This window comes from Panthera leo, chromosome C1 (assembly GCF_018350215.1).
Source record: "Panthera leo isolate Ple1 chromosome C1, P.leo_Ple1_pat1.1, whole genome shotgun sequence".
NCBI lineage: Eukaryota > Metazoa > Chordata > Mammalia > Carnivora > Felidae > Panthera > Panthera leo.
Window position 1 is genome coordinate 189895232 of NC_056686.1, and position 22530 is coordinate 189917761.

At 40.0% G+C, this 22530-nt stretch overlaps 1 protein-coding gene across 1 annotated transcript in view; it reads left to right on the forward strand.

Annotated features, from left to right (window-relative positions):
* PARD3B (par-3 family cell polarity regulator beta) overlaps nt 1–22530 on the forward strand; it is a 1004169-nt gene that overhangs the window by 690891 nt on the left and 290748 nt on the right. Inside the window, exons 17-18 of the mRNA XM_042949849.1 lie at nt 18058–18264; nt 19003–19240. Coding sequence (XP_042805783.1) covers nt 18058–18264; nt 19003–19240 — 445 coding nt within the window. The remainder of the gene's footprint in view (nt 1–18057; nt 18265–19002; nt 19241–22530) is intronic.

The window sequence follows — 22530 nt, forward strand, 5'->3', positions numbered from 1 at the left end:
AAGTGGATTTGGATGGAGTGTTTATTTAGTTTGCTGGCTGTTTCAAGATGCTGTGGTGTATTGATTCCTTTTATTACTAGCAGCCGTTTAACCTGACCTCTTCCAGATCCAGTATTTTAAAAGCCATAAATTTTAACTTTACTTATGAGCAAAGGCTGAAATGCTGTGAAAGCCTTTTTATTAGTTGAGCTCCACCATTCTCGATGCTCTTGTGTCACCCATGGCAACAATATTTAGGGCTTCTTAAATTAGAGTGGCTGCTCTACTGGTAGGGAGGGGCAAAGGCAGCTGTAAAATGAAGTCATAAACATTTCAGGGGTATAGGATTCCATGATGCGATAGCAGACAGGTGCAAGAAAGTAGGGGCACGCCTGAGGAGAAAAGGATTTGGGTTGATTACATTAAATAAACATTTACTTTAGCATCTCAGATACTGAACAGAGAGGAACAGAATACCAGGCAACTAAAGAGCAAGATGGAGCCCGAGACCAATTCGAGAGACCGGTCTTGAATATGAGTCTTCAGGTTCCAGGCACAACCTTCATCTCTGGATTTATGATAAACCAAGAAATCTACTTTTCTTCCTAAGCTGTGAAAATATATGCTTCTGATCATAGACTGATTTGAACAAGAACCAGGGGAGACTTTTTCTGGAATATCAGCGCTTGACTTTTTGAAGATACCCTAACTGTCCTCTGAGGATTGGGAACTGTTTTGGGTCAATCAGCAAATCAAAAGCATTTCATCTTAAAGTAGACCAGTAATGCACCACCTGGCCAGCCTGCTTTGTGTATACACTTTAAAGGGCCTAATTTTCCATAAAAAAAGACGAGAAAGGAATATTATACATGAGTTTAGCCCTGAAAGGCATCAGTCAGTGAGAATGCCTTGTGTTTAGAGTTGAGGACAGAAGGAGACATTCTACTTGTGTGGCTTCTGGGTTTTTGCTCACGCACATTGGTAGCTTTGGTCTGCTTTGAAGAAAAGCTGAGAATTTCCCATCAGTTTTCTAATTATCAAGATGTTTGTTTAAACAAATTTTCTTTTCTCAACCTCTAGACCTGCTTTTATTTGATCATGCAGCAAAACTCTGATACAGCATTAGTGAGGTTATATAAGCAAAGAATTATTTCACCATATGAAAAAAATCCGAGCTACAGAGAGAAAAACTCATATTGAAATAATTCAAATAAAAACGCCTACAACCCAAGAGAAATATTGAATGAGGATATTCCACACCCCTCCCATCTTTACTATATTACTTTGCAGAGGAATTTAATCCAAAATGATATGTGTTTAGACTTGGTTTGTTAGTTCACTGTAGTCATCTCTTTCTTTTTCTCTTAATGATAGTCTACTTAAGAATCCTTATACTGCCTGTGGCAAGAGACTGTCCCAGCATTTCAAATGGTACTTATAAAATAACCCTTATAAAGTTTTCTCCTCTTTGAATATTTCAGTGACTTCAATAAGAGAAACAAGACATATTTAAATTTCTTGCTGTTAAAATTAAGTTGCTTCCCTAAATTGTGATTCTTAAATTGCTAAAATGGGAGAAATTTTCTTTATAATTTGGAAAAAGCGGGTCACAGTTAAAACAACATCGCAATTTTACCTCCGTGCAGTTTAAAAATTGCCCAGAAGTCCACTGGTTCCACACTGCTCAAATCGTATTGTGGTCTTTGCATAAAATCAAAGCCTTCAGAGGGTGTGAGTTCTTATACTACTGTAGCCAAAAACTTCTGTCCTAGCATTTTAAGAAGCCAAGTATTCTTATTAACTCAGTTCCCCAAATTCAGTTCGGTTCACTAAACAACAGCAAAATGTTTAAATGTTTGCAGTGTTTTACTTTTCTCCAACTTATTTGAATCAAAGTGGAACTAAACACTTTCATTAACCAAAATATCATCTGATCAATGTTCTATAGCATACCCCTTTTTAATAACCATGCTTTTAAAAAGAACCAACTTTTAAAAAGTCATTTTGATTGTAGTAAAATATATATAGCATAAAACCTTCCGTCTTAACTATCTTTAAGTATACGGTTCAGTAATGTTAAGTATACCGACATTGTTGTGCATATAACTTTTAACACACTAGATATCTGAACAAATGTCCCCCTTCCCTGCAGTAAGACGGCTACCTCTATGGCCAGAACAGCCGTGCTGTTTTTGATGATCTTGGGCAGAATGGTCCCCTCTTTACCCACAGAAGGGAAAGTAGTTGTTACCTTGGGGGAGTTACTCAGATTTCTAGAAAAACTTTCTGTGGGGTTGGCTGTCATGGTGTGAATTAAAAGGTTATGTCAGAGGTTAAACTATGCAATTAAATCAAGAAAGCAGGTTATTCTAGTAGCTGACATTAACTTTTGGAAAGAGACAAGATTAGCTGTACTTATAGTCACATATAAATCGTGTGAAATGAACAATGGGAAAAAAATTATTTCACCAGGTACTTCCCTTGAAAGAAAATCGTTCCATCTTGCACCTTTAATTTTTCATCTTAATTCTGTTACTTCACGAGGCTCATTATCCTTTCCCAGATTTGCACACAGTGACTGATGCATTGTGACAGGTTGTTTTTGTTTTTCTGCTTTAAAAAATATTCCCTCTCTCCCTAAATAATTATCTGCAAATTAACCTTTTCTCTTACTGGAATATTTGTTGAGCTAGAATGCAGAAAATAGAAATGTGTAAGCAAGACTCTTTAGACAGGAGATAAATTCTTTGAGGCCACCAGGGTATCATTTATTAACTGACTGGTGCAGTCCACTAAATGGGCCCCTTTTGACCTGAAAGAGTTAATGCTCTATTGAAAGTGTATGGATTGTCCCCAGCTTTTCTCCCTTGGAATGCTCTGACCCATTAATGGCAGTAATAATAATAATAGAAAACAATCCCACTTTACCTCCATTACTCTGAAACTGTTAATGGTATCCTAATGTTTTTTATTCTTTAAGTGTAACTGAAAACTGACATTCCGCTCAGCTAAAATTTCAAATGTCGTATTTTTTTTCATTGTCGTTTTTACATGCTGTGTAAAGGATGCTGAGTAAGGAATAATGCAGAGGCTTATAATTGGTCTTTTAAATCATCATAAACATTTATTTTTCCCCCCATGGCTATATCTAGTGCCAATAACTCAGTCATAAGATGATGGGAAAAACTATTTAATGATGCATTACAGCTTCTTCCTAAATTCTTACCCAGAACAAGGCAGGGAGAATATAGCATGTGACACTTTGCTCAAAAGTCCATAGTAAAATGAGAAAAAGAGTAGCTTTTTGTGTGTGTGTGGGGGAGCATCAGCAGTGAACCCAATAGTCCTTTCTTTTTTTGATATAAACACTTTTTAGAAAAGCTGTATGGTTTTGTGTTTTTATTATAATTAACTATTAAAAGTATAATAGGGCTCTTATTGTAATTAACTATTAAAAGTATAATAATAATAAATAACTATTAAAAGTATAATACTATTAAAAGTATAATTGAGGCTTCTGTTCTGGGAGGCTGACTTCTATAAAAGGTGATTAATGGTGATAACCCTTTCTCGGGCTCTCTGGGGATTATAAGCATTTGGCACGGAGCTTGTCACATAGTAAGTTCTAAATAAGCAGTTAGAAAGCCCCTGCCTTAGTTATTGTCCACAGAAATAAGCAGGTATATTTGGGTGCAGAGATGCAGACTTCAGAGGTCTCTTGTTGCTGGTGGGATCAATCATGCACCCGTTCATCTTGCTTCTAGGGTTGTCTTCACTCTTTTTCTATCCTCTGTGTCCGTCTTCACCTCTGCATGCCTCCCACCCGACATGAACACTCCACAGTGGACAGATTGGTGGGTTTGCTACTCCTCATCAGGCCTCTGCTCTCACCTTTCTCCCACTCTGTTTCTAGGACCATCTCTCAGTCTGTCCAGAGGTCCATTTCAGCTCAGAGTGTTCTTTTGCTCCCCGACTCCTGTCCCCCACTCTACGTCTTACTGTATCACCCCCTTGTTTTGGGGATATTTTCAAATTCTGCATTTTGACTCCCCATAAGCAGGTGTTTACAGAGAGATACCTCTCTGTATCTTCTTGGGATCAGTTCAGTCCAGTGTCTGTAACATATGTGGAAGAAAACACCCCTTTTTTTTTATTAGTAGCAAGATAGTGACGCGCACACACACACACACACACACACACACACACACACACACACGTATAGTAGCTTTCTCCTACATATGTAATTTCAACTGATCACAATAAAAAGCCATGAGATTGACATTACTGTTAATTTATTTAAGTTACTTAACTTATCAGTGCCTCAATTTCCTCAAGTATAAAACAGGGATAGTATAAAACAATAGTATGCAACTCATATAATTGAGCACGCGCGCACGCACGCACACACACACACACACACACTTGAAACGTACCTCGTACAGGTAGCTGCTGCTGCTTTTATCATCATCAGTATTATATTTTTCACCATTCCAATTTTACTGATGAAGAAACTGAAGCCCAGAAAGGTTATATGGCTTGCCTAGACCCCAAGTCCTCCAAGGTCAAATCCTCATCAAAGATGCTTCTTACATCAAAGTCTGTATCATTAACTACCCTAGGCTGCTTTTTGCCTATTGTTTCCTTGGTTTTTACAGATAGGTTTGGAATTCACAGTTTGTTCAGAAGTTCTATGAAAGAGAAGCTTGACAGGAACATACCCATTCAATACACAGCCTCCTGCAGAAACAGACACCTCCCTGTGAGGCCTCCATCTCCTCCCACATGTCAAGTCTTTCTTGGGTAGCCATGAGAATGTAGTGGGAAGAACAGACCCTTAAAAGTGATATCAGGTTTACTCATAACTTTAAAACCCCAAACAATATATTTAATTAGTACAAGTATAGATAAGCTGTTTGAACTCTTGGTTAACCATAGTGAGAATTCATTCTATTATTTTTGAAAGCCATTCTATTTTTCTAAAGTGTATAACAATTAGTTGTTGGTTTCTAGTTATTAGTAATCATCTGGAGAACAGTCTCTGCTTCACAGAGGGGTCAGGGGCCAAGACTCCATTTAATACGACTCCTCTCTGTAGGGGAATTTATTTCTCATAAAACCCAACCAATAACAGACTAGAACATGCCTGCCTATAGACGAACATCAGAGACAGTTTTCGCTGCTGTGATTGGCTCTGTACTTATCATCTCTTTGCCATTATGGCCAAAAACAACCTTCCCTGTTGCTCAAGTATCTGTCTAACCCAGGTAGAAACAACTGGTGGGTTGATATGTGGATGAGACATTAGAGAATAGGGTATGAACTCAAGAATCTTTAGGTGACAATTGAAAGTATCTATTTCAAGCTGGCTTTGGCAAGGGAGACAATTTGTTGACTCATGCAACTAAAGAGTTCAAAGGAGCATCTGCATAAAGACAAGGATGGGTCTAGGGTCTCAGTGTCAACAGTGTTCTCTCTCACAGTTCTGGTTCCTCTCATTGGACTTCCTTTTTATGGAAAAGCCAAGATGCCTATCCCCAAACCAAACAGGGGGATGAACTATACTGACCAGTTATGCCTGGCTCATAGGCACATTTCTGGGTGAAAGAGGGGGAAGCATAGTAACCCCCAAAAGAAACCAGGATACTCATTCCATCTGGAATGGTGAATACTGGATAGGAAAAAAAAAAATGAATGTCAATACCAGGGGTAGATAAAAGGGACAGATCAGGATAATAGCTGGCGAGTTGTGATGTTCTTCTGCTCCTCCACGAGCTTCCCTGAGAGGGACTACAGCAGTGTCCCCAAGTATTCTGAAATTTCACTATAACCTGCCAGGAATTTCAGTACAAGAAAGACTGATCAGAGACTTCCCCAAGGGGGAGATATTAATGGAAATACCACCTTCTTGTAACCTTGTTTCCTGCTGGCAAGGGCTCCTCAGGCTGAGTTATAGGGAGACTCCAGGATGTTGTCAGATTTCACAACAACATTAAGTGGGACTTCCTTTTCATATTTGCCACCTCATTTATTTTGTGTGCCCCCATGTTATTAGTTTTGCTGCCCATTAATCATTATATATTGAAAAATATAATAAAGTATGCTTAAGAGGAGATAGCATCAGGCCTGGATGTGGCAGTCACAGCTTAGCCATGCCAGGAGGATGCTTCAGGGTGGTGAGCAGTGCCCCGTCCTACCCATTCAGAGGCACATCCAGGAGCACGTCTTGCCTCCCACGTGGACTAGACCATGCTTCCTCAGCCTTTGCAAGGTGGGCAGAGAAATGTCTGAGGCAAGTAGCTATGGTCACTGTGAGGAAAGACAATTAACCACACTAAAAATGTGTCAGAAGAAATTGCTTTACAAAAGCCTGAAGTTGAAGTTGTAAAAAGGAAGAAAGTAAAGATCAAGATACTGTGTTTGCAGTGCGTTCCATGACCATATAATACAGCCGTCTTTCTTCTCCTTAATTTATCCTATATATTCCTTCCATGTTCCCTTTTCTCAAAATACCAATATTACCCAGCCATTCTGTTGGTGGAAAAGCTTTTAGAGGATTCCCATTGCCCCCTGCTGTGGGTCTCACGTTTTCAGCCACATTCCAAAGCCCTTCGTATCTTATTTCACCCTCTGTTCCCCACTACAGTCACTTTCTCTTTTTTTTTTTTATTTATTTTTATTTTTTTTTTAACGTTTATTTGTTTTTGAGACAGAGAGAGACAGAGCATGAACGGGGGAGGGACAGAGAGAGAGGGAGACACAGAATCGGAAGCAGGCTCCAGGCTCTGAGCCATCAGCCCAGAGCCCGACGCGGGGCTCAAACTCACGGACCGTGAGATCGTGACCTGAGCTGAAGTCGGAGGCTTAACCAACTGAGCCACCCAGGCGCCCCCTTTTTTTTATTTTTTTAATGTTTATTTTTGAGACAGAGAGAGAGACAGAGCATGAACAGGGGAGGAGCAGAGAGACAGGGAGACACAGAATCAGAAGCAGGCTCCAGGCTCCAAGCCATCAGCACAGAGCCCGACGTGGGGCTCAAACTCACAAACCGTGAGATCATGGCCTAGGCCAAAGTCGGGACGCTCAACCAACTGAGCCACCCACACGTCCCTACAGTCACTTTCTCTTACCAGTCACTCCCTCCACCCTCTATCCCCACCACCGAGTAGACATGTCAGGTTTGTCCTCAGGCTTTTCTTCCTTTGTGGAGCACCTGCTCACCTCCTACTTTTCCAGCTCATGTTCGATTCATCTTCAGGACAAGTCCTGCTTCATTCATGAAGCCTTATTCAGTGACTGAGGGTCAGGGTGCTTTGTTCTCTCTGGACTTTTCCTGCACCCACACTGCTCCAACCCCGAACTATGCTATATGTCAGCATTCTTGGCTCTGCAGTCCTCAGAGTTGTCTGCTGTCCTGTGACCCCAAAAGCCTATGATGCTGCCTGGTTTGTCATTTTGTTGATGGTGTAATAGGTTGGTCTGAGACAGAAGAGTCACTCGGCTGGTAAAAGAAACTACTTAGCTCTTTACTTGTCTTTACATGGGGTATTCCCATCAAGTAATTTTAGCATTTGGTTTCTTTTTTTTTTAAGATTTTTTATTTTTATTTTTTAAGTAATATCTACACCCAACTTGGGGCTCGAACTCACAACCCCAAGATCGAGAGTCACCTGCTCTACCAACTGAGCCAGCCAGGTGCCCATAGATTTTGGTTCCTTTATGGAAAATGCCTCTGTAAGAAACAAGCCTTTGGGGCTATTGAAAGAAGTGAAGTGTATAGAAGATGATTTGAAAAGTTAGGAAAAGTCTTGAACAATACAAAAAAGAACTAGTTTTGAATAAAGAGTGCCAATTCAAAGCTAATGATGCCCCACGCCCATGATATATGGCGATGGAAACAGAAATCCTCTTGGCATTCTGTTGGTTGTAAAGAAATCCTCCTAATGAGTGTAAACATTGCTCATAAGAGAAGGCATATGGTATGAACTAATGTTTACTGAATGCTTACATGTGCCAGACATCACGTTCGAGCTCTGTATCAGATAATCCCATAACTACCCTGTGAGAAAGGTGCTCCATTATCTCCATTTCACAAATTTTACTAATTTGCAATTGTAATAAATTAGCAAAATTTACAAATGAAGAAACTGAGTCACAGAAGGGTGAGAAGATCGCACATTAACATAGTTAGTGTAGAATGGGAATGGGAAATGAACCTAAGTGGTCCGATGCCAGAACTCGTGCTTGTTATAGCTATTGCTTTTAAGAATAAATTATTAGTAGACGCTGAAGAAGCAATTAATTAGTGGAGTGAAGAGATAACATGGTCCTTATTGGAAATACCACTCCCAAGGAAGCCAGGAGTCAAACATTTTTATTTTCTAAAGTTTGGGGATCTTTATTATCCTCAGATGGATGCCTTACAAATGTGAAGGAACTACTGTTCATTATCAGGTGTTATCACTTCATGTGCATCCATCTTTGCTCAGAACATGGATTATAACATCTTAGAGGAAAGTAGGTACCTTATCTGTTATTTCTGAGGGTTCAGAGGAAGTGGGAGGAATGTAACTCATGTGTTGTCTAACCAAAGAAAGCCTCACAGAACATCTGAGGCCAACATTTCCTTGTCTGCAAACTCGGGATTTTAAAAGGAATTGGGAGAGAGTTGAGTTGAGTGGTTGTTCTGGGATTTACATGAGATATAGTACTTGGGTTCTCAGAATGATTCTTAAGTCATCAGAGATAGGGAAATCACAAAATATTATTGGAAACCCCCTAAATTCACTTTAAAGTAGAGAATTCAAAATTATCTGCAATAGATAGCCGTTTCTTCAATCAAGCATTTGATGAAGTGGTTGGCTGTGTTTAAGCATGGGGACCCATAAAAGATAGAGATCTTGAAACTGGAGAATGACACTCCCTATGATAGGATGCTCATGGCATGAGCAGCAAGCAGAGACCATCACCTCTTACCTGTTACAATGCCTGTTATCAAAAAGACAAGAGATAACAAGGGTTGGCAAGGATGTGGGAAAAAGAGAACCCTTGTGTACTGCTGGTGGAAATATTAATTGGTACAGCCACTATGGAAAACAGTATGGAGATTCCTCAAAAAATTAAAAATAGAGCTACTATGTGATCCAGCAAGCCACTTATGGATATCTATCTGAAGAAATGAAGTCACTATTTTGAAGAGGTATCTGCACTCCTTTGTCCATTGCAGCATTATTCATGATGACCAATACATGGAAACAACCCAAGTGGCCATCAGTGAATGATTGGATAAAGGAAATGCAGTATGTATACAGAATGGAATATTATCCAGCTATAAAGAAAAGGATGGAAATCCTGCCATTTTCTACAATATGGATGGACTTTGAGGGCTAACTTGAAATAAGTCAATGAGAGAAAGGCAAGTACTATATGATCTCACTATACGTGGAATCATAAGAAGCTAAATTCATAGAATCAGAGAACAGAATGGTGATTTCCAGGAGCCTAGGGATGAGAGAAGTGAGAAATATTGCTCAGAGGGTACATACTTCCAATTATTAGAAGAATAAGTTCTGAGAACAGAACTCCATGCCGTGGCATAGAGACTATAGTTAACAGTCCTGTATTATGTACTTGAAAGTTGCTAAGAGAATAGATGTTAAATGTTCTCACCACACACAAAAAAACGGTAATTATGTAGGGTGAGAATGAACCTTATTGTGGTAATCATTTTATAATATATATGTGTACCAAAGCATCATTTTCACCCCTGAAACTTCCACAATGTTCTATGTCAATTATATCTCAATAAAAAATAATATAATGTTTACCCATGGTAAAAAATAAATAAAAGCAGGGACTCACAGGAAACAGTTCATTTCTCCAAACTCCTGCCCTCTCTGAGATATACTCATTCCAGAGCCTACTCTCACTGAGATGAATGGTGAGTGAAATTGCTCTCATTACATAGGTTATTTTAACCTGCCCTCTCACCCTTCTTCTTCTTTCTAGCTCTCTCCGGACATGAATGTACAAGTGAATTTGGGCAAGATCAATTGTGTATATGATACAATCTCATGTTGTACAGGAGAGAACTTTGTAAATTATAAAGCAACAAGGAAGTATTAGTTACTATTACACTTATCTTCTATTACCCTTAGGACCAAGCACAGTTCTGAGCCATAAAAAACACTCAGTAAACACTCATGGATAGCTGATTTAATTTTGGCTTGACATTTTAACATTAGATTGAAATCTTGCTTAAAATATATCCATAGAGAGATTGTTATTCGGATTGACACCGAACTGAAAAACACACTTTCTATCAGTTCTATAAATAACTTAGTAACTGGGAATTTGAAGTTTTTTTTTTTTTTTTTTTAAGTACAGTCAGCTATAAAAAAAGGGAGAAATAGTAAAGCAAAAGCACGAAAATAATGTTTGACCCTAAAAAAATACAGGTATTCAATTTACATTATAGCATATAAAACCATCTTTGTATGTCTTCAAGAAATCAATTAGTTTGACCTTTTAGTTATGCTAATGGTTTTAAAGAGACTTACTAGAATTCTTTGTATTATACTTTATTTTGAGAGTACTATAGTATACACCCATGTAAGACATAAACCACTCAACAATCACAAGCAGAATAAAGATGTGCTGTTGAAGCAAGCCATACAAAGAGTAAATGATAAAAGGAAAGGAGCGGGAGGGGAGAGAGTGGAACCATAGAAGCAGTTTGTGTTCAGAGTGAAAAGCCTGTTAGCAAGGTATGCAAGGAGAAGCCAGAAGACATTTAAGGGTGTGTTCTTGGTAGTGGGTAAAAACAAGACTATTCAAAGTGCACTTACGGAGGTGGGAATGGCATAAAAGGTTAATATTACAAAGAGAGAAGTTAAGCAGAGGGAATGACTAGTATAAAAAGAAAGGCAAAACATAGAGATGATGAATGAACAATTATGGGTAGGACAGACATTATTAAACCCTTGAAAGTGACACCAAAGAACCTAAGGGCCCTATGAACAAAGAACAGGAAGCTGTGTGAGCGCTTTGAGGAAGGTAGGCAACTGTGACACATGTTTCTCCAGGTAACATGTCCCCACTCACGGCACTGGAGAAAAGGTGCATCTGTGTGCTGTAACCACCCTTCACTTTCACCTTCACTTATCCCTACAGCAAATATTTATGTAGTACTTCCCTGTGCTGAGGATACAAAGTCAACAGGACTAAGAAAATGATAGGTGGCATTTATCGATTGTATTGATCCTATTTCACAGGTGGAAAAGCTTGCCGTTTTAGACAGTTTATTGGACCCTCAAATACGTCTTTTTTTTTTCTGTTAAATAATAAAAATAGTTTTGTTTTGTTTCCTTTATAGCCATGTTCCTTTTGGAGACCAGTGGTATTTATGTATTTTTTAAATTCATTATTGTCTTAAATGCCAATTTTAAGTTGTTTTAATCAAGTAAGAATTTTCCTAATAAGCAAGATAAGAGAGAAAGCAAGAGATCACAACAAACCACACTATTGGGAGTGGGTGTGTCTCAGTTCTTTAGTTGCCTCAACAGAATCTGCCCAGAAATATGGCTATATATTTTTTAAAAAATAATCTACCCATGGGGCACCTGGGGGTCTCAGTCGGTTAAGTGTCTGACTTCAGCTCAGGTCATGATCTCACAGTTCATGGGTTTGAGCCCCGCGTCAGGCTCTGTGCTGACAGCTCAGAGCCTGGAGCCTGCTTCGGATTCTGGGTCTCCCTCTCCCTTTGCCCCTCCCCCTATTCACTCTCTGTCTCTTTCAAAATTAAAATAAAACATTTTAAAAACTTTAAAAAAATAATCTAGCCATGAAATTGAACCACAGAGTCCATTTTCTTATCTACAAGATAGACAATAAGTGGAAAAACTGTCATAAGAATGTTTTTGGTGCAATAAATTCACAGCTCTTCACATTTGTTACTCATAATTTGAGTCCAGGAAAGGAACCAAAATAGGGCATAAGATTTGACCATCAGTTTCTAAAAGAAGGAACTTTTAGTGAAAATTAACATATATACCAATACTTGGCAAAGATTCGAAGACTTTGGTAGGGCCCTGCCCACACTCATCATCAAAGTGTGTGTTGTATTTGTTCATCTAATCTTCCCATATTTTCTCTAGATATTTTCACTTTAAAATAGACTATGTTTGGAGACAGAGTAGGAGAGATTATGCAAATGTATGAATCTTAATGAGAAGTTCATTATTGAACATTTGACATGAATTTCAAGAAATGATAAAAGACCCTGGGATTTACGAGACTTAAAAGAAAAATCTCTGCTCCTGAGAACTTGGAAATTGCCAGTAAAAGAACTGAGACCCAAATGACAGAAGATAATGTATAAGCCAGATTACATTATGCCCTATGGTAATGAATAGGAAGCAGGGCACAGCGATAAGCTTGGAATGATGATCAATATTTGGAATACTGAGATAGGCAAGAAGGTAATTAGGCCCATTATGGACACAGTTAGCACAGATAACATAATTTGGGAAATTCTACATTTGGATATTATGGGGAACTTTTTTTCTAAGCTAATGGATTTGCAATGATATCTATTAAAGCACATAAGACATTTTGCCTCTAGGGAAACAACAACAAAAAAATCAAATATACAAAATTTTCAGTTAAGTGTAATCTAAAATAAAAAGACAAAGCGGGATATATTGGAACATAAAGTGGTGTTGTGACTTCCTACTTGGAATTTATAATAATTTTTCATTCAAACAGTTTTAAGGCTATTAATTTCACATCACAACTCCCCATGAAGCAAGTAAAGCATTTCCGTTGTATTTGCCCAAGTTCATTGCTCATAATACAGCAATGCCAAATTGATAATGAAAGTAAGCTATCTTGCCGAATTCCCGGCCTTCTTAAGTTTCACGCTGTGACCCCTGAATAGCACTGCAATCATTTTGATCCCCAATTTACTACTGGGCACAATTCCTTTATTTTAGAGGGAGGGGCAATAACTTAATTAATTTTCACTAAGTGCCTTGAGGGCCATTGATGTTATTGAAATGTGCAAATTAATACATTATTTATTTTTAATTTATCATAAGTATTTATTAATTATAAAGCTCTAGCTGGGAGAAAAACTTGCCATGCATCTGAAAGTGAGTACTTTACCCCAAATAATTTCTTATGTTCTAATAAGAATGTATTGGAAGAAATTTCATCAATAATGGAAGATCCAATTACTGGTCTTCTGGATTAAGGCATTCTTTTATTGCAAGATTTTAATGCTAGAATGGGAAGTTCAAATATTGCCAATGAAATCTCAGACTAATTAAATGATTATAGCCTTAAGGAAAGGGCAACCAACACTCCACTTGCAGTCCTCCCAATGATAGCCTCTATCTGCGAGGAACAGATGGGTGCATATACCTTATTTCAAATGAAAAAAAAAAAAAAAATGTAAGGAGCTGTTTGAAAAATCAGTTCAACTTTGGAATAAAAAAGGAATGACATTATTTCTTTATGAAGCCTTTTTCACCTTTCTGCTGCAGGAATGGCTTTATGGTTTTATTGAAGAATGCAATGGTAGACCGAACCAAATGAATTGTGTGGGCCTTCACTTACTCAGATGTTCACATGTGGCACAGAAGTAACAGTGACGATAATTATCACTACTGCTTTGTGAGCGCATACTATGTGCCAGATACTCCTCCACGCTTGTCCTACCCTATTTTTACAGATAAGGAAACTGAGGCACTGAGGTTAATAACTCAGGAAATAGGTGGCAGAGTAGGGGGTGGGGGGCTGTTTCATGACTTCCCCTCTTAATCACTCACTGTTAACAATGCTCTAGATTTTTATTCTCTGTTATCCTAATCACCTCCCTGTAGGGAACCAACAGCAGTCTGCAGCCATAGGGCAGGAGCAGGAATCCAAGACTGAGTCAGAGAAACGGAGGTCCATATCCAAACAATCGTCTAGGAAGGACTTTCTGTTTTGTAATATGTTGACATGGGACTTGCTACCTAGAAGGTGGGAGTAGTGGTTTCTCAGTGTGTTAAGGATCTGTTCTATAATGGCACCTGTTGACCCAGACAGTAGCTTTCATGCCACCTGTTCCATGCCTGTGGGAGAAAGAGTGGCACAACCCCTTTAAATCTTTAGTCTTGTGTGTGTCCATTCTCTCTATAATACTGCGGTTTTCTGGATGACAGGGAATGGTGGCTATGTCTAAGGATTGGTGGGACCAAAAGACAAGATCCTGAAATTTCCCTCTACTCTTTGTGGGGAAAGCTTCTGGGCCTCAGTGAAGCCAATCCTTCCTTCATTTGGGAACAGATGAATCTTCGAAAGTACTTTAACATCTTTTAAAACCAATGTCAGTGAGGTATCTCTTTGAGGCTTTTATTTTCAGGAAAAATTTGGCACATGGAACTTCCAGCATATTTGTATTACACCACCTTGAGAATAATGTTCACCATGTAAGATCCCTCTTTTAACATTCTAGATAACTGTAGTGTCATTTGTTTAAAGAAGTTTGTATATATCAAGTTCGTGTTTCTGACAGAAAGACACGTTTATCTGGATCGCAGAGAATGTGGTCACTGGATATAGAAGTCAGAAGTTAAAATAATAAAGCTTTGCTAATAAAGTTTGAAGGAAGATTTATTCCTTGGCATTCGCAAGTAAGTGAGGTTGGCCTGGAAATCATTCACTGAAGAGTCATATTAAGATTAGTTCTGTAGATGCTCAAAATGGAACAAGTAAATGCTCAAATTTGGACAGAGTCCCCCCACTCTGAGACTGATAACATATGGTATTCATAGATCACTCTCTCAGATAATTGTTTAAAATCAACCACGGCCAGTATCACATCGACTACAGAAGAAAATATAAGGAGTCATCATATTTGGGGATGACTGCAATGGGCCAGGGTAACTGAGGTTTTGAATTTGATTAATCACTTTATACTACCCTTTCAGAGAGACCTCTACTTTTAATGGGAGCCTAGAAAAAAATGTAATTCGTGCCACTGGTTAGGCTAAAAATAGGCAGTGAGTCTTCCCATTCTAAAAGCTATAGAATTTCCTAGGTAGTGTCAACCTACATTTGAATGGGCGAGGGTAAGAATAAGGGAAGAGGAATTGAATGTGACCGTTTATTGCACTCCATACAATCTTTGCATGGTAGGGTACTTTATTCCAAGTGTTTTGTTGGAATTTGGTGCTGATAACCATCAACTGACATAATAATCCTTCCCACAACCAGTAATATAACCTTGAGCTTCTGTCGGAAGCCCTGGGACACCTAAAGGAGATGTGAGACCCTGCTCAAGTCCCACGTCAGAGTCTCCTTTCACTTGGAAAATCAGTTCAGTGCCCCCTGGGAGTCCTTGCAAAGACTCTCCTGATTTCAGATGTTCCTCTCTCGTATCAGTCTGCCCCTGCTACATCCTGTTGACTCCCCAGGAATAAATATAAACACTTTTTCCAAGCCTCAAAACCCTTGAGCCCACATTTACAACCTAGAACTCATCACTTTTTGCTTTTAATTTTACTACATACTACATCCAGTAAAGCTAGGTGTAATTGTGGCCAACATCAGTTGGTACTTCTGATTTGTGGCTTCTGTTTATTTTTGTAGGGTGAATTAATTGCTGGCTCTATTAATCCTGCAAAATCCATGAATCCTTAATGTTCAGTTTGCTTAGAATGAGTAACAATGTATTTGTTTCTCCTCAAATATGACTTCTTGCTGAGCTGCTTTTAGATAGTGTGCCTTATATCTTAGATGATTTATTCACTTTCATGTTCTCTAGAATTTATTGCTAAAGGTTGACGTGAATACTTACAGTTTGGGCTCTAATATAATCTCCTGAATGGCAATTAATAAATAAAAGATGGTTACTACTGTTGACAGAGGAACTAAGCTTTCTCAGATAATGTTCTTCATCTTCTAGTTTTCACCAAACTTCATGTCAGACTTCCCCAGGGCTTGATGGTGTAAAATATTTCCTGTAAACTCCAAAGCTTTTACTGTTGCTTCAATACCCCAAACCTCTATGTTGCCTTTTGTTTTCTTGTCAAAAATGATCTTATCCAATTTCTGTTTCTTCAACTTACCTTCCTTCCTGAGAATATTAGAAATATGCCTCTTTCTGGATTTAGTAGTAACATGTTCTCAGTATTTATGACTCACAAGTAGCATCTGAAATTTGTTCCTGAAATTTCTGGTACTTTTTTTTCCCACTTGATCTCATCTCTGTTGGGTTGATTAAAGATACACTGTTGCCTGTAAAATGCAGTGTTTGTTGTCATCATGTATATTGTTCAAGGTGCAAAATCGCCTCCTGTAAGCTAACGGCGAAACTGTAAAAACAACATCTGGTCTTTGTGTTTGCCTGCTTGACTAATCTTATCCGGGCAAATCTAGACTAATGCTCTTATTCTACAGATGAGGACTCTGTGGGCCAGTGTCAGTAGCTTGACTCTAATCAAGTAGAAGGCAGAGGCCAAGTGTATCTGTAGGCAGTACAGAGCAGAAATGCTGAAGTTAGACTGCCTGAGGACAATTCCCAGTTCTGACGCATATGGAGTGTGTGACTTTATACCAGTCATTTCACTTCTCTGGGCATGAGTTTCCTCATCTGTAAAATGGGAAAGCAGCGCTACTCTAAGGACCGTAGTGAGGTAATGCAGGTAAAGCACTTAGAACAGGACTAAGCATGCTGTGCAATTAGCTATTAGAATTATTGTCATCATTCTGATTACTTATAACATATTCAGAACATATACAAAAGAGTGTATTATTATGTAGCTCTGTGTGTGTGCGTGTGTGCATTAGGCCTTTGCTGCACTGCAGTATTCCTTGTTTTGCTTAACACTGGGTTAAACTGGCAGCAGCGTTCATGGTAGCGGCCATAGGAGAAGCAAAAATAGTGATGATAGTAAGAAAAGATGGTGTGGCTTATTGAGCCCTACTCTGTTTTAGGCATTGAGTTAGGTACTTTTATGTACCTAATCCTTAAAGCGTTCTCCATCTGCATCTATTGAAATACTGCAAAGTAGTTCATTCCCAGAAATGCAAATGTAGCCTCTGTGTGGTAATAATGTTCATAACTGGAGAGGATCATGAGCTTTAGCCCTGGTGGAAAAGGGCCCTGATAGAATTCCTTCCATCTTTAAAATAATCTTTGTGCTGCTGGTATTTAGATAGCCTAATCCTGCCGTAGACAACCAGAAGCCTGGCTGTGGCTGGGGATGGAGGTCACGGCATGAGTGAAAGGGGGCAGGTATGCAGGGAGAGCCAGTGTAAATGAAAAATATTGTATATCGGAAAACAAGCTACTAAAATTCACTTAGTTTTTTTTTTTCTTTTTGGACTTATATATTATATTTAAATATTACTTCTTTTCTAGATACCCAAATAGAAAGACAATTTGGAACAATAAGCATTGACACAGACAAGTTGTTTTCTTTCTTGCTTTGCTTTATTTATTTATTGACTAAATAAATTGCCTTCATGATACATTAATAGCCACTAGAGTAAAGTGTTTAATCACAAAAATTACAATCACTTCAATGCTCTTTGATTTCCTTGCAGTATATTACTCAATAATCATAAAAATAGTGGTGGAAATAATAAAAGCTAGAATGTAGGAAACATTTGGGATGTGCACTGTGAGAAGCGCTCATCATCTCAGATGCCCTGCGTGTGTGTGTGTGTGTGTGTGTGTGTGTGCACATATACACACAGTCTCATAGTCTCCAGATACTGCTGGAATCTTTCAAACTCATATATATCTGTGTATGTCTGCATATATGCACATATGCACATTTATTTAATATATATCATCGTGTTAAATCTCACCACAACTTTATAGAAAAGGAAACTAAGGCTCCAAGAACTCAAACCACTTGTTCCAAGTCACAAAAAAGTTGGCACACCTGGGGTTTAAGCCCCAACCCTACGTACTCAACACCCCCTTTTGTAAGGTGCTCAAACAAATATTTTTGGAACAACAGACTTTCCCACTACGCCACACTGTCTCATTTGGGAAAGGGTGACTTTTTGCCTTTTCTTTTCCAGAATCTCCGAGCAAAGATTTCGGTCCAACTCTGGGGTTGAAAAAGTCCAGTTCCTTGGAGAGTCTACAGACCGCGGTCGCTGAGGTCAGGAAGAATGAACTTCCCTTCCACAGACCCCGGCCACACATGGTTCGTGGCCGTGGCTGCAATGAGAGCTTCAGAGCAGCCATTGACAAATCCTACGATGGACCCGAAGAGTTAGAAGCTGGTAGGACAAAATGCTTCCTTCCCGGGTTTCTGCATCTCAGTATTATCCACGAATCATGGGCAAGAATGTATGCTTAACTACGAAGAAAAATGATTTAGGGATCACAATTATATTTTTGATATTAAAAGTAATTCATTTTCCTGATGTGTTTTGCCCTTTGGCTTAACGAACATGGAATTGGGTAACACAATATGCAATTTATTTGACAGTGCAAATATGCTAAAGAAATGTTCTCCTTCACCTTCTTACAAGGACCAACTGTCATTTACCCTTAGGGTAGGAGCAGTAAGTATGCATTTCTTGACATTCTTATTGAAGTCATTAGAAGCAGCATCAACCTGAGGACTGACTGCATTAATTGGGCAGAAGCAGTTAGGTTACATTTGTGCTCAGAAACCTCTCCTGGAAATACACTCGCCCTGTTTGTTTCCCAGCATATGGGCTTTCTGAGCCGATCATGGTTAACAAGCTGGCTTTCAGAGATATTAGTGTTTTACCACATATCAGACCTTTCATACCACCGGCCAAACCACCAATTGGTCCCCACTCCCAACATCAAACCTTGCTCGAAGTAACCAGATTTCGGCAGTTGTCTCTTCAAAGGATACACGTAGCCACGTGGAAGGGTAGAACTCTGGAAGGCCTTATTCATTCTTCTGCATTTTACATTTGAACTTTTCTTGATATACTAACGGAAAGTGCCCCTGACCACGTGTATTGATTTTTCTCTCCGTACAGACGGTCTGTCTGATAAGAGCTCTCGCTCCGGCCAAGGAGCTCTGAATTGTGAAGCTGCCCCTCAGGGGAGCTCTGAGCTAGAGGACGTGGAAAATAAAGCCAGGAAAATCAAAAAACCAAAAGAGAAGGAGAAGAAGAAGGAAAAAGGCAAAATGAAAGTCAAGGAGAAAAAGCTGAAAGAGGAAAACGGAGATCCTGAAAGGAAAATAAAGAAGAAAGGATTTGGTGCCATGCTGAGGTATGGACTTGCTGTGAAAGCACCACAGGATTCTTTTGCTTTCTGGCTTCTCCTGGTGAGATCGCTCATCTGTGTGCACCCAGGAAAAAGTCAGGCTTTCCCTCCTTTTTAGCCAAATGGGAAAAATCTGAATTGTGAATGTGCTTGTTCCTTTTCTGCAGAAGCAGAAGGAGCCTTCTTGGGTGGCTCCGGAAGCTCGTGGTGATGGCAGGAGGCTGTTACAAATTTGTTGTGAAAGGAAGGCTAATGCCTGGTAGAGATACGGGCAGTGCCCGCGGTCCTTGGTACCAAACCGTTATGCGGGTAAATTGAACGCCTCTTCCATCCATACAGGGAAAGCAAGAGGCGAGGAAGTCCCCAGCTGCTGCCTCTACAACACCTGCTCGGTGTTAGAGAACACAGGGTACTGAACCGCCCTCACCTGCCGCGTAGTGGTAGGTGTGTGCATGGCCGGGCCTGCGGGTGCATCGGCTCTGAGCCATGGAAGCCCTGTGGTCAGTGGACATGTCACTGGATCTGAAGTCAGATGAGCCTGTTCTTGGTCCGTGACCCTCCTCACACAAGCCGCTGGGCTTCACATGTCGCCCTGAGTCTTACTGTGTTCCTTTTCACAGTGAGGCGAGCGTACACGCTCTCCCAACTCAGCGGGGCTGGGGCACGAGATTCCATATGCAGCCAGCCTGTCCAACGGGCATGGCTCAGCAGGGCACAGTCAGAAAAGCACGTTGTCTCTTCTCCTACAGCTGCTCCCAGATCTGCTTCGTTGACACTGACAGAGTGTCCACAATTTGATGACGTCACTCCAACGGATGGCTTTCTGGTCGCTTTGGGGATTAAAACTGCCTCTGCGTCAGGGTCTAAAATGCCAGTCTAATGTTCTCGAAACTTCCTTGAGGCCCTGCCCCTCAAGCCTCAACCCCAAGGAGGGCCCCATGATGTGGTGGTAGATTCCACCTTCTCCTGCTTCTCAGTCTCTGGACCCAGCAGGGAGGGAAGGACCTTATTAAAATAGTGGTGGAGTTGTGCTCAAACAGGTGTCTGGATCTGGCATAATCTGCTGACGGGGGCCTTTGTGGACTATTTTTGTATATTTTTCAGGAGTTCCTTATTGCCGCTACCTAGGAGATACATTTCCCACTGACCTCCTGAGACCCTCTGGCCCTTCATCTCTGACCTCACACAGCACACCCGGAGGTCTCCTTCCCCCCACCCCTGGTGGAGAGACTGTGATGGTGGCAGTTCGAGATGGCTGTAGCCTAACCCTCCTTCTGCAGCATCCACTTGGCTCGCTGGAATTGCTGAGCTCTTGCCCCCCCCCCAAAAGATAGAAACGCAGCCTCTTCTCGTTGCTCCCCTCTCTCCTCATCCTGCCGTAGGGATGCCCCAACCAGCCTGGCACGTTCAGACTTCTCTATGGCAGAGCCGAGCCCCATTTTGTGCCTCCTTAGCTCGACAGCCACGTCCCAAACCCTTGCAAGCTCTCATGCATGGGGAAGGGAGCGGGTCAGTAAATGTTTGCAGGTCTCAAGCAAACAGGTAGGAAGGGGGATTGCCGTCTCCTCTACGGCCTTCACATTCTCTCAGGGGTGTTCTTGCAGCCTTCTTATTTATTTTATTGGGGGTTGTGAGGGGGAGACACCCCTTTGCATTACTTTCTGTATTCCTGTAATTCTCCATCACAGAAAATCCCTCTCTCAGGGTCTACTTTTCCATGGGCTAAAGGTGAGAGGTGAGAGGTGATGCTGGCTACTTCTTATTAAGCCCCTAGGAGATGTCTCTGTCAAGAATGCTGGGTGGCATTTGTCATCAGATGTTTTCAGTTTGGGATTTTTCAACTGAAATTTCAGACAGAAACGCAAGTTCCGTTCCATGTCTGTTATTCATATATAACACATGAACATAAATATAATCTGTTATTATATATATATATAAATATGGAAAGAGAGAGAGAGAGAGAGAGATCTTGAAATTGCAACGTCACATTTAGGCAATGCAGATAATACTGACACGGGGGGACAAATTTCTCAGTAGGCATTGGTTTGTTTTTCCTGGTGGTCTCTATAGACTCTGTCTTTCCAGTTGACATTTTGAATGTTAAACTTGCCCTTTTTCCAGGTAATTATTATGATTGCCAGAATTTGAGGGCTATGCTTTAAGCATCCTGATAATAATGACACACACAATACAAATATATAGAGAGAATTGCCTTTGAATTTATTTATGGAGCTCAGAGGTTAACAGTGCAGGCTCTGCATGGGGAATGCTAAATTCAGTCCCGGCCTTTCTACTTCTCTTTCTAGGTAGCATTGGGCACATTATTTAATCTCTGTGCCTCAGTTTCCTCATCTGAAAAATGAGAATTAGAATATACCATTATGATGAGAATTATATTGGTTTGGTTACACATAACATGCTTAGAATGGCACCTGGCAAGACATACACATTCAATAAATGTTAATTATTGTGGTAAGCAGAATAATGGCCACCTAAAGATGTCCATGTCCCAAACCCTGATACCTGTGAATGTTATGTTGCATGACAAAGGCAAATCACGATGCAGATGGAATTAAGGTTCAGCTGACCTTAAGATAAAGGTGCTTATCCTGGATTTCCACCAATGGCCCACGGTGATTACATGGAGCCTTAAAAGTAGAAGATGTGGCTATGGAAGGAAGGTACAGAGGAATGCAACATTGCTGGCTTTGATTTGGAGGGAGGTGGCCATGAGCCACGGAATGAGGGCAGCCTCTAGAAGTTGGGAAGGACAGAGGAGTGGATTCTCTCTGGAAAGCCTCCAGAAAGGAACGTAGCCTGCCAAATCCTTAATTTCAGCCCATTTCTATTGTTTAAGCCACTAAGTTCATAGAAATTCTTTTTACAGCATCAATAGAAAACTAATACAGTTGTTATAATTACTATTACTACTTCTACAATATCGTACTCATTTATAAGGAAACAATTTCCTCTTTAATATAAGGTGTTAAAGAAAAAAACCGTAACGATTTAACTAAAGTAGGCTATACATATAAAAACTGTTCGAACTTCACATATCCCATTTTCTAGAATATTCCTAAATCAAGCCTTAGCTCTGTGTTTCGTTTCAGATGCTTTGATTTGGCACGTTCAGGCCCCGTTGCCCATAATTCAGAGACAGCTATTCTTTGTGTTGCCCAATAGATGCCATATTGGCCTGTGCTGGAAATCACAGGCCCTAGATCCTTTCGACATCTAGCAACTCCGCTTTGTTTCCTTCTCCTGTTTTAGCAAAATTAAGATCTGAAAGGTGGTGT